We start from the raw sequence: 12,272 nt of genomic DNA on the forward strand, positions 1-12,272 counted from the left end.
CTTTACTTGGTGTTCTAGAAAAATTGCTGTTGACAACCTTGTAATAAAATAAGACTAACTGGGCACTCATGTTCAGTCAGATTAAGGCCTTATCTACTTAAGAGACTTTTCTTCCTGTGAACATTCAGAATGTAGAGTTAATAATTTATTAAAGGAGGATGACTACGTTACTTTCTGGCTTGTATATTCTTGACAGCAGTATTACAGTTGCAAAAAGTCTTTACTTCTGGTGATGTGTCAGTCACCAAAATGTTAACTTTAAATTTCAATTTTTAAGCTAAATTTGCAATGCAGGAAGAATATAAATATGCTCATATTTAACCTAGATAATGAACCTGGCTCATGGGAAGCAGAGATAAAGCTTTTCTTGTTACATGCAAACAAAAAAGCCTCAGACTTGCAATTTAAAATCTGAAGCAGAGACTTCTACTGAAATATTGAAGTGAAAAAGTAGCTGGCAGTCTTTGTAGTTGTTAGAGACTCATCAAGGTCAGGGGTAGTTCCTATTCTGTAATTTACAGTAAAAGAGATATTAAAAACTTGAGATTTCAAAGAGACAGTCTAGACAGACTTGATTTTTGCTGCCCTAAGGGTGAGGACAAAATTTTCCAGATCCAAAGTACCAATGCAGTGCGCATGCCACCATCATACTGGAGCATTGCCCTTGTTCCTTAGTGGGACAGAGCAGAGCTTGCTCTCCTTCTGTTTCTAGGCCCTCTACAAGCGTTTTCACAATCAGAGTTTATTCCAGAATGGATTGCTGCAAGCTAACAGATCTCAACTTCATTTTCTAATTTTTTTAGAGGAATTAAATTCTATGTAGCCTACTTAATTTTTGGAGCTCTATCCGTAATTGCATAGCCTTGTAACAAATGTGAAACGTGCACGTTATTAGGAAGAACTAGAATTTCTTTTAGTTAGGAGCAGTTATCAGAAACTGTAAGCAACTAAAACTACTTCTGCTAGGATGCATCACAATTTTATGCTGCCTTCAGCATGATTGAGCATTCACAACTATTATAAATACCCTCAGTGGTGCAGCCCTTGACAAAAGGCTAGTCCCACATCTCCTAATGATTTCTAGTATGAGATTCCCAGTATCACTGCTTTTTTTTTGTTTTTAAACAAGAACAAAATGAATTTGCCCCCTGATCTTTAACTACTACAGTTCTTTTGTTCTTCACTTTCTTTGTTACAGATGTGCACTAGACACATTGTTGAAGTACACAATGTTTAGCATATGCTGTGGGTGCAATTAGTTTTAAAGCCCCTTCCTGCATGATTTCCTTCCTGTTGGGTTTTGGGGTTTTTTTGTGTTTTGTTTTTAATTGTGAATTCAGAGTGTTCCCGAAGCTTATTATAGTGTCGCAAAGGGTGGGGAGAAAGAAGAAAATGCTTACCTCTTCAGCCCATACTCGGGGGATGATGCAAGACAGATTAGGGTCAGTTTACATGTTTTAACATACCCACCCCCTGAAAGCATAACATGCAGTCAAGACTTCTTACTCAAAACTAGTTTTATTTTAAAAAATAAGTCGAATGCATAGCACTCACAAAGATTCCATTGGTTGGACATTTTGCATTTAGGAGCACCATTCTTATTTATTCCATAAAAACCACATTTTGGTTCTAATAGTAAGAACAGTGTATTTCTAATGTACACTGGTAAAGCCCTTTTAAATAATATATTGAAACTGTTCAGTGTACATTTTCTCTGTAGACATTATGCAGCGGTAGTGTCAGAAAAAACTCAGACTAAGTAATAAATTAAAAACAAACAGCATGTAGTGGATCTTTTTACAGTTGACCTAATGTCTTAAAATAGTCAAATAAAAAATACCCTATTAAATGTAAATTTGCTGTATTAACTAACTGAATACACCCCCGCCCCTAATAATTCCAGTGTTAAGTATTAGTTAATTTTTAAATATCAAATGCCTATGGGATAAATTTACTGATACTCAAAAAGAAGAGCCTATACTGCTGTGTCACAAATAAAGATGACAAGTTAGCTGATTTAAAGATTTTACATAAAAGATTGCTACAGGCATCTGCTGTTATTTCAAGTTGTGGTCTATTACAAGACTGTACATTCATAGCATCAGAGGTAGTTAGAGCACTGAGGACTTGGATATAGCATTGCAACAAAATGAAACCAGGAGAAAGAAGTCCATTTCCCTCTTAAATGGGTAACAATGCTGAATAAAAACCATGGCATCTTATGAGGTGGAAAGTCTCAACACTACTCTCAGACATGGGCAAATATTCATGAAAAGATGGAGAGAGGAGAGAAAAACAAAGCCAAAACCACCACAACCAAACCAACTTGCACTTTATTTAAGAATTGACCCCACTATACTTATTTCAAAGTTGATTCTGTAGCATAAAGCAGAGGGTCATCTCATTCATTCACCCTCCTGGCTTGCACATACATGCTACAAAAGCCCACCACACAAATTGAGATTTCTGCAAAATAGCCCAAACAAACCGAAACAAACCAAGAGAAACAGGATTTCTTCTCCTCAACAATACGTAGGTTTTTGTAGCATGTTATCATTCAGCCCAGGAAAGAATTAACACAGCTGTCTTCCCTCCACTCTGAACATTATGATAAGGCCCTTCTGTGATAAATATTGATAATGTTATCTTAATTGCCCCTGCTTTCAAAACAGTCTCTGTAAGATTCACAATACTTCAGCATCGTTAGATGGTACACAATTTTAAGTGCTGCCACTAAGACAGGGGCGAAGAAGGTGGTAGAAGAAAAAATAAAACAAAAAAAAGCCTTAAGTCCACATACTACAAAGATATTTTAAAGTAGTAAGAATCCTGTCATCCATACCCCTCTCTCTCCCATATTCTACCACAGGAGAAACTCAGGTATCTTCTTGTACTTAAAAAAAAAAATAATTAAAAAAAAATAATCCTCCATTAATACCTCTACCACCATTTTCATCCAAGAGTTGGATGAGTGAAGCTTTCTACCCTCAGACTACCCACTCCACAGGAGATAGTGTAAATCCATAAAGTTACATAATTAGCACCTTAATTGTGATAAAGCAGTTCACTCTGCAATATATTTTTGATCCACCCCTTTCAAAGAGTAAATCTCTGCATTTTCTCCTAGAACTCCAAAATAGTAGAAGAAAAAGTTGCCCCACTATTACCTGAGAATTTCCCTCCACTATAAGCCTGAAAGTACATTTAACTGTACTTTTTCTGTACAAGTGATACTGTCAATACAACTGGAGGATGCTCTCCGTTGATTAATACTACATGTGTGTTTGTGTATACACAGAGGAATCGCAGCCACTGTAGTAGTTCTGGTACAGTGCAAGTTCAGCTGAAACTCTCTTTTCTTCAATTACTCAACAGCACACTGCTGGGCAGTAGCTCACATCTACATTCTGTGAATACTAACATATCCCTTTGGTATTCCTGCACATAGATGCCCTGAAGAAAAGCCACTCCACTTGCTATAATCTCTTCCCTCTCTACCTTTCTCCCTTCAAGTTATACCCAATTAAGTGTACAAACCAGCAGCACAGCGTAATGAATACAAAATTCCCTGAGTTAGTATGAAAGAGTTACTTTAAACATAAAAAAGACAGGGAGAAGAAAAGAAGCAAAAACATAGTGTCTATCCTGTGAGGTACAAAACTTAAAACTAGCCAAAATACCAGTTAACTCAAATGCCTTAGCCTAAAGCAAATATCCAACACAAATGCTGAAAAAGGGGCAAGAGTATGGAGTTAGCCAGATGAGATTTGTTTCTTCCTGTGGTTCCCATGTATCTGGAGAAATCTGGCATTCAATGGATTCTTAAGTTTCAGTAAATTTAAAGTAAGTGTTAATACTGTATGGTGGTATTACATAAATGTCTTCAAAATAATACTGCGTATCTCCTTCATTAAAAGGTAAGCCTGTAGTTAATCCACAGCTACTTTTGACTGGTATTTCAAAGATGTGCGTTAGAAGCACTGAGTATTCCGAGTGCCAGAGAAAGAACTTACTACCTCCAGGTATACACATTCTTTTTGGAGGGTGTTCTGTGTGCTTGTTTCAAGTCTGTATTTGACCTATGGTACTGCTTGCCAATCCAGTTGCCTTTTTTCCTGGAAAGACACTCTCTTATTCAATTTGTTGCCCTCAAACTTATTTGAGGGTTAACAAAAAAACCAAACCAAAACAAAAACACCCAAAACAATTCCCCTCAACACAACTTCCCACCCCAAAAAAACAAGCACAAAACCATTCTGTATTTATCACCTCTCAAAGCAAGGAGTAATACAGGAATATCGTCCATTCACTTGGTAACTCCGGTTGTAGGAGACACTTATACATGGCTTCACTTCTAGCGGAGCAGTGATTGACACTGCAGCACCAGTCTGTGCATGGCCTCGAGCCTGAACACTAGACTGTAAGGCAGCAGGGCAAGTCTGAAGTGGGTAAGATGCTGTATGATTAGATGATAATATCTGTTGACAGTTTTGCTGCTGTGATGTCTGATGGTGATACTGTAATGAAGATTGATGAGCTTGGAGATACTGTGGTATGTGCTGTTGAGCATTAGCCTGCTGGGGAGTTGGAGCTGAGGTCTGAAATACAGTGTGTTGGGCAGACTGAGCATGTTGTCCTTTTTGCTTGTTTGCTTCCTTCACATCGTTATCATGTGCACTAAAACAGATTGAGAAGACAGAATACATGAAAATAATTTAAACTCTTCTAGGTTAACATTTAAACGGCGCGACCTTTAGAGTGCTCTATCTGAAAGCTTCCAAAGCTTTAAAAAGAGAGAAAAAAATAATTTTAGCCTACCCTTTAAAATCATCTGAGATTTTAAAATTCATTTCTTTAGGATACACTTTCTTTTCAGCATTTCACTTCATTGCACAGCAATACAAAATGCAAATAAACACCAAGTACAATACAAATAATACAGCAGTATCTAAAATTACGAGTGCAATATAATCTACTGGTACTGCAATAAAGTGCCAGATTACCAGAACCTGAAATTAAAACTTGCTGCTTCTACCTCATTTAAATTGGGTAAGAATATAGGGTTTTAAAAGACATGATATCAGAGGGTTCTTAGAGATGTACATTAGAGTACTTAAAGATCATATGTATACTGATACTGGATTCTGTTCTGGGGAGTGGAAATGCATTTTTTTATCTTCCTCTCACCTTTTTTCTAGCCCACAGAGTACACTTCAGTTAGACAGTTTAGCTCACCTGAATTCCCTTTGATTTACACCTGTCTGAAATGTATTTAGCTGTACTCTTTCTCTTGCTCTTATGATGAGGTTAATCAGGTGCCACCTACATACTTCAGTCAGGCCTAAAATCATCTAAGGTTTTTGTACTATACAGAGCAGATCTCTTGAAGACAGTTGGGGTTCAACCCTTCAATAGGTTTTCCTGAAAGACTGCTTTTTATGGTGCACTGTAAAGATGACCTAAACGCTTCACCTTCCTCACACCCCACAAGTGTTCCACAGCAATACTGAAAATTCTACAACAGCACTCACATGCTTTAGGTACTATTCCTTTTATTACACATATTAGCGAAGCCAAAACAATGTCACACTTTTAAGGAATATGCACTTCTTCCAGATACAGCTGTTCCTATGCTTCTATAGAATACTGTAGAAAACTGTGTTTAGATCTGGGCAAAAGAAAACTTCTTTAGGAGGAAAGCAGTTATGGTGGGCACAGGTTTTGATCTTAAGGGTTAGAATAAAAGAACTGATTGTTTAACAACCCTTTCCAGTAAGGTTCACTTTGGCATTTGTTGGTATTTTTCTCTCATGTCAGCTGGATATCTCCACTGTAGTGCAGAATTAAATAAAACCTTCAGGTCATTTCCTTTCCCTAAAATTGGCCACTCAAACAGTCTACATAATCTGTTTGGAGCATCCCTTGAACTTCCAAGGGATAAATAATTCAGAGTAAGTAGGAGCTGCTATGCCTTTGGAACTCTTCACTCTTTTTGCTCTCTGAGCAGACTACAGAGATTGGGAACAAGCTATTTAACAGATTCTCAAAGCATGCCAGAAGATGTTCAGTGGAAATGCAAGGCTGAGGTTTGTTTGTTGAAAGAACAGGAAAGAAGTTAGATCTGATAAGGTTTTCTTTTTTGGAAAAACAGTTATTACTTAACTATATTACCTAATACCTAAGTATTTTTAGAATAGAAAAATTGAAATTAAAAGAAGACATTTACTCTGAGTGCTACCAGCCATTAAGCATATCAACAGATGCGGAAATGGGCTTAAAAAAAGCTACTGTTAACTTACATTAATAGTCGCTCAATACACGGCACTAGAAAATCCCAGGAGTATGCAGTAAGATGATGCAGTCGGGTAGGCCACGTTGGTGAGAGACGCAAGATAATCCTTGAAGAAGCTACACATGCAGTAGCAACTAAAGAAGGAGCATAATTTAAAAATGCATGATCTAGAAAGAAGGAATAAGAAAAAGATTCAAGTTGGTCATTGTCTGTCAAGGCAACAGAGGAGTCATTACCTGAAATACGTAACTCACCTTGCAGTGATACTTCCAGAAAGTAATCAGCATATTTTGCCATATATAACTTAGTCTTCTCTAAGCAAACCATTGGCCAGCCATCATGAAGATCAGTCTCATGGACAGCAATAGAAAGATAATAGTCGATGAAATGAGCAGCAGTTGGGAGGCACAAATTCCACTGAAATGTTTCTAGCAACAACAACTCCATATGAAGCAAATTCTGTTTTGTTAGTACCAAATTCATGTTAGTCATACAACCCAAGCTGTTCAGCTGTTCAAGTTTGGGAACACTGTCTTCCTTTTCTTCAAATTTACCTTCCGGTGAATAGAAAGAGGAGGAAAAAAAAAAATAAGTTTCAGCACAAGTGAACTACAAAACAGCTTGTATCTAATGTCTGCATTGGTCATATTTCAATTCTATGTCAAACAAGCTTGAGACTTTCCTGCAGATGCAAAGTTCAAATGGAAGATGTCATCAGAGACAAAAAGGGGTATGTACTATAAAAAGCTGTCAAACACTGTGTAGGATATTGTGCAGTGCCATATTTTCTGTTGGTTTTCCCACCCTGGCACACAGAAGTCGGTTGTCAAGAGCAAAAGCAAGCTGTATTAGTGTCACTGGCACTGCATATGCAAGTTTTTGTCATCAAATTATTTTATGTGTCCCCATCACCAATGAAATACCACAGTGATGTGACTTGGCATACACAACACCACAACATTTGGCTTTCATCACCCTCCCACCCGCACACACCCTTTTTGTTTCTAAAACTCATTAGAGTACAGCTAGAGCTCTAGCTAACGTGGCTGCTTTTAATGCCTGTTATGGTAGGTATGGTTTTAGATTTGATAGTTGGTAAGCTGCTCCTGCAGTTCAAACAAGTGGATTTCAGCAATATACAGCTGAAAACCCACACTGCTATATACACTGTTTCAACTTTAATGCTGCTAGCAGCTTCAGCTTTCTTTGGACTTTTAACTCATCAGGCATGTATGTTTTTAGCCTGAAGCAAAATTGTGTATGTAGAAAACCCATTAATAAGAGAAACAAGTGTCATATTTCCATACAGTTTGCCATATGGTTGTGCTATTTCAATTTCATTGCAAATTCTTTCCATCTTACACTCTCTATTCAGTACTACATGAGATGTTGTAAATGCACATTTTTAGGGAGTTGTGCAGAACTGAACATTTTTCTCTCCCCCCCCCCCCCCCGCCCCAGTACTTATACAGGACTTAATCCAACAGCAGTCCCAGTCTGCTAATTTTTGTTTCCCATACTCTAGTAATTACAGAAATAAAAGCTTCAGTAGTCACATAATAATTTCTCTTACTACTTCTATAACGTTATCAGATACATCATGGTGTGATCTGCCTAACATATTGCATCACTGATTACACTGCTTGTTAAAGCCACAAAGGGCAAAAGTTTAAAATAGCATTCTGGTTTGTGCTTTCTGAACCAATTCATGTGCTGCTACTCGGAAGGGAGGCTTCTGGAGCTCTGCTTGCAGACTGTCATGAAAGATGGCAGAGGTGATTTTTTTTTTTTTTTTTAATTATAATTCTCTTCACAACATGAATTTTATTTGAAAATCTGGCATTAGTTCAAAGCAAATCCATTTTCCTAAATGGATTACGCTGGTTTCTGAAGCAAGGTTTTCATACTCAGCACCTCATCCTTTGCCAAGAAAAGATTGCTGGCTGATGGCATCCAGTCAAAGTTTACCCCAGAAGAATCTGAAATAACCCTTTTCTTGTTTAACTGTTCTGCTGAATAGCTGTATTGGTGGGAGACAGGGGGATGCAATGAAAGGAAGCAGTATAGCAAAAATAACCAGCACCTCAGTGCTCTGGTTTTCTAGCAGAGAGGGCCTGGAGCTATGATGCCATATATCTTATTTGATAAAATATTCAGGGAAACAGATCAGCAGAAACTGAACCAACAGTTAGTTCTGCTGCCAGGACCTGTTTATCTGAATCTGTTGATTTAAGAACAAATGCAGCAGGTACCCCGCCAAGTGTACCCATATTTCTTTGGGGACATCTAAAAGGGGTCCACAAATGTCAAAAAATGGATACATACCACAAGAATCTAGCAGAGGTCAATATAAGCAGCACTGCTCATAGCGAGTGTTTGTAATTAATTCTGTCTTCAGGGTACTGTACATTCACTATCATTTCACCAGTATTACATTTTGTATGTGACAATACAGGGTTTATGTTAGCCTTAGCTTGCTTAAAGAACATTGCAATTTATGAAATCTGAAGTATTCCAGAACCACACATCATCAGCAGTGCAGACTACATATGGTTTATTTAATTTCTTCCTTTATCACAGTTATGCAAATTTCTTATTTCCAGCACTGGATCTACCTATTTTGAGAGGTCCTCAGAAAGATAGTCTTTCTATTCCTACAATACAGCTCTGAAAGTTCACCTTAGAACAATTTGTTTCCAAGAATAAACATTAGTTTTTCATGTCAGTTTGTTTTTTCTCCCATCAGCTTCATCAGGTGTCAACAGAACTCAAACCAAGAGTCTAAAGAAAGGTCCTACCAATTGGGCCAAACTGATACACACTAATCTGCCTGTCTTTTATAACCACTTTGTTTCCCCTATCTGCTATATCCCATCAAGACATGCCTTGTATTTAGCAGCAGAACCTATATTACTCTAGTTAAACTTTGGTGCTACATACTTACTTGCTAAAAGTAAACAGGAAAGAGCAACCACATGCAGCTGCTGTATAGATATGTCATAACGATCCATAAAGAGGTCCAACAGATACACAGCTAGATGTCGTGCAGCAGGACAAAGTCTGAACCGATTGCTCACAATGGCAATCAGATCTGCAAAGTATCTTCTCAGATGTAACTGGGGAGATTGGCTTTTGTAGGAGGGCAGCTTCAGCTCCTAGATGGACAGCAGCATGTAATTTTGTTAAAACCATCATTTAGTTTGAATTGGTATCAGATTAACATAGCTGATATTCTCAAACTTATCATGGAATTTCCAAAAGATTTCTCCCCTCTTCCTTCTGTTTCCATCATTTCAGCATTTTTTTCACAGAACAAAATCTGCTGTATTACAGAAGAACTAAGAAATAATTTGGTTCTGCATAACATTAGAGTAATAATTTAAAATTTAATATCTTTCAATTGGGAAAACGGCTGAAGTGACTTTAGCTTTTATCATTTCTGTTGTATTACCTCCACTGCAAAGGCTGTACCTCCCAGCAGGCAAACAGCAAGGGTATGTGAGTACTCCTCAGTTGCTTCAATGCAAAGTCCATCAGCTAACTCAACCCCCTCCCACTACAGTTCAACTTGAGCAATCAGACTTTGTACTGAAGCGTTTGCATGTTCCAATGCTACTGGCTCTCTGCAGGTGCCTCCAGGAGAAGGGCACTAACAGGCAACTGAAGGTAGCAACCTTAGGAAGAGGAATGGGGTGTGCATGTGTCAACATTTGCTGCATGCACGTTTAAACCCCAAGTTAATCTGATCTGATTGATGTTGCACTAGCACTGATTATAGTGTGCTCTTGGGCATTTAGTTCAAGCATACATAAAACTCGCACCGTCTCAGATTTGAGGCGGGGACCCCACAAAAGCCGTACTAACACCACAGATGAGAAAAGTCTGTGACGTAATCTATTTTGAATACAAAATTTGGACAGGTAGAAAGAACGTTCCCCAGGCTCCTGCCTAGTATCTCCTCTTGTATACAGCAGAACAGCAGTGCCGTCTTTTGTTATCATTAATAAATTTATGAATTAGATTGCGCAGCCTACTTACTGTGTGTAAGCGGTGTTTTGAGTACAATTACATTTCCAGCAGGACAGTCTGACAACATCCAGTTGGAATGGAGTGGCCCAAAATTTTCAGAGTCTTAAGGTCAATTCAAAGCTCTGAAACATGCTACTGAAGTGAAGAAACGAAACCCCCTAAACCTAACAACCCCCTCTCAAAACCCCCCCAAAACAAAAAAACCCCACAACAACCCCCCTATACCTACTAAGCTTTAGAATGCATCTTTCACAACACTTTAGTTTAACAACAGTAACTTTGGTAGCAAATAATTTATCCTGTCCTCCTGTCCCACCACCCCTGCTTCAAGAAAATCACACCTTAAAGAAAGATAATCCACTCACCAAGTACTATCAGGCAGCAAAAGTGCATTTTTAGTAGGTTCAGCCACCGTAAACTGTTTTTCAGCGCTGGGCATAAGATGTATTAAGAAAGCAGCCCCAAAGAGCAACTTTGAGTCAGCCGAAGCAACTTCAAAGCAGTACTGCCTAAACCCTTTACTATCCTTACTGCATCTAGTGTTTGTTTGTTTGTTTGGCTTTTAGAGTTTTTTGTTCCAACACCATCACAACGAGTTCTGCAAAGCTTAAATTTGGACCCACTTCCACATCCAGACAGAAGAATTAAGCGCCCCGGGACCCCTCTGCCTTTCTAAATGCAGAGACGAGTCTCGTCAGTCAGAGAAACTGTCAAGCCCGAAAACAAACAGCCTGAGCCGTAACTGAGGGGAAGACATCGTCTTTTCCAATGTTTAGGAAAGCAAACTCCACCAAAGCCCCGGCGGGCCGAGCCCCGGCCGCCTCACACACTCTTTCCACGCCGCTTTAAGCCGCGGGGCCGGCTCCCCCCGGCCGGCCGGCCGGCTCCGATTGTTAGAGCCTTCACAAAAGCTCCGAGACCGCCGCCGTCCCCCGTCACCCCTTAGGCTCCCACCCGCCTCCCCTGCCCCGCGCCGCCGCGCCGGGCTACCTTGTAGCGAAGCGCTTGGTGGATGTCGGCAGCCAGCTGTCCTGTCCACCACTGCGCCTCCAGCTCCATCGGCGGCGCGGCGCGGCGGCCGGGGCCTGGGCAAAGGGGAGAAAGCGGCGCTCACTAAGCGCGGGCGGGGCAGAACGGGACGGGACGGACAGCACCACCCTCACCCCCTTCCCCGCTCACCCCCGGTTAAACGCGATCAGCTGCCGCCCGCGCCGCGGGGCGCCCCCGGCCCCCCAGCCCAGCTGCCCGCCATGCGGGGCACAAGTGAGGCTCGTTAAGTCGCCCCCTCCCGCTGCGGGGCACGGCCGAGAGAAGGGGTCGCGGAGCAGGCGGCGGCCCCAAGGGAAGGCGATCGCGCCCCGACCAAGTCCGGCGGCACTTCCCTGCCGAAGCCACCACTCACCCTACGCAGCAGCGGGGCTGGCGGCCACGGCGGGGTCTGACCCGGGGCACCTGAGCGCGGCGCGGCGTCCCGAGGGCTCCCCCGCCATCACGCGGCGCCGCCCGCCTCGCCCATTGTTAAAGGGCTGAGCGGGCCGGCGTGTGTACAAAGCCAGGCAGCGCCCGCACGCGGCCGTCCGGCCGCCAATCGCCTGCCGCTTTACAGCACGGCCCGCCCGCCGGGAGCCAATCAGGGCGCGGCGCTCATGGGGCACGCCGGGCCCCACGCTCCGCGGCCCCGCGCGGGAAGGCTTTGGGCCCGCGGAGCTGCCGTAGCCGTCCCTACGGTAATAGGCCCAGGGAGGAGGGGCCGGGGCGGGTGCCGCGGGGGGGCCGGCCCCGATCACCCGGGGAGGGGTCGGGGCTGGGGCTGTGGGGGCCCTCGGGGCACTCCCGCCGGGCGGGTGGGGAGAGCTGGGATAGCGGGGCTGTCCCCGGCCGGAGCGCGGTGGTGCTCAGCGCACACAGCACCTGACAGCGCCTTTTTCCCTTTTTTCCTCTTTTTCCTCTT

At 41.8% G+C, this 12,272-nt stretch overlaps 1 protein-coding gene across 2 annotated transcripts; it reads right to left on the reverse strand.

Moving 5' to 3' along the window:
* Window positions 1-1,499: 1,499 nt before the first annotated feature.
* On the reverse strand, window positions 1,500-11,809 carry CCNJ (cyclin J). Of its 2 annotated transcripts, XM_030488404.1 has the most exons (6): window positions 11,724-11,809; window positions 11,312-11,406; window positions 9,237-9,447; window positions 6,547-6,846; window positions 6,300-6,459; window positions 1,500-4,677 (listed from the first exon to the last, which is right to left on the reverse strand). In XM_030488404.1, exons 2-6 carry the CDS (start codon window positions 11,378-11,380, stop codon window positions 4,266-4,268), a joined length of 1,152 nt encoding a protein of 383 aa, XP_030344264.1. In that variant the 5' UTR covers window positions 11,381-11,406; window positions 11,724-11,809; the 3' UTR covers window positions 1,500-4,265. The 2 variants fall into 2 exon arrangements, with proteins under 2 accessions (XP_030344264.1, XP_030344263.1); XM_030488403.1 differs by having other exon boundaries at window positions 6,300-6,846.
* Between the last annotated feature and the right edge of the window lie 463 nt (window positions 11,810-12,272).

Source organism: Strigops habroptila, chromosome 5, assembly GCF_004027225.2.
Source record: "Strigops habroptila isolate Jane chromosome 5, bStrHab1.2.pri, whole genome shotgun sequence".
NCBI classification, from domain to species: domain Eukaryota; kingdom Metazoa; phylum Chordata; class Aves; order Psittaciformes; family Psittacidae; genus Strigops; species Strigops habroptila.

What these genes read in the sequence shown, in the direction of transcription:
- CCNJ (XM_030488403.1), bottom strand. Translation starts at nt 11,380, where the DNA reads ATGGAGCTGGAGGCGCAGTGGTGGACAGGACAGCTGGCTGCCGACATC. An exon ending in ACCAAGCGCTTCGCTACAAG is followed by an intron (nt 9,448 to 11,311) that starts GTAGCCCGGCGC and finishes CTGTCCATCTAG; the next exon opens with GAGCTGAAGCTGCCCTCCTA. An exon ending in TGTATTGAGCGACTATTAAT is followed by an intron (nt 4,678 to 6,299) that starts GTAAGTTAACAG and finishes AATCTGTTTTAG; the next exon opens with TGCACATGATAACGATGTGA.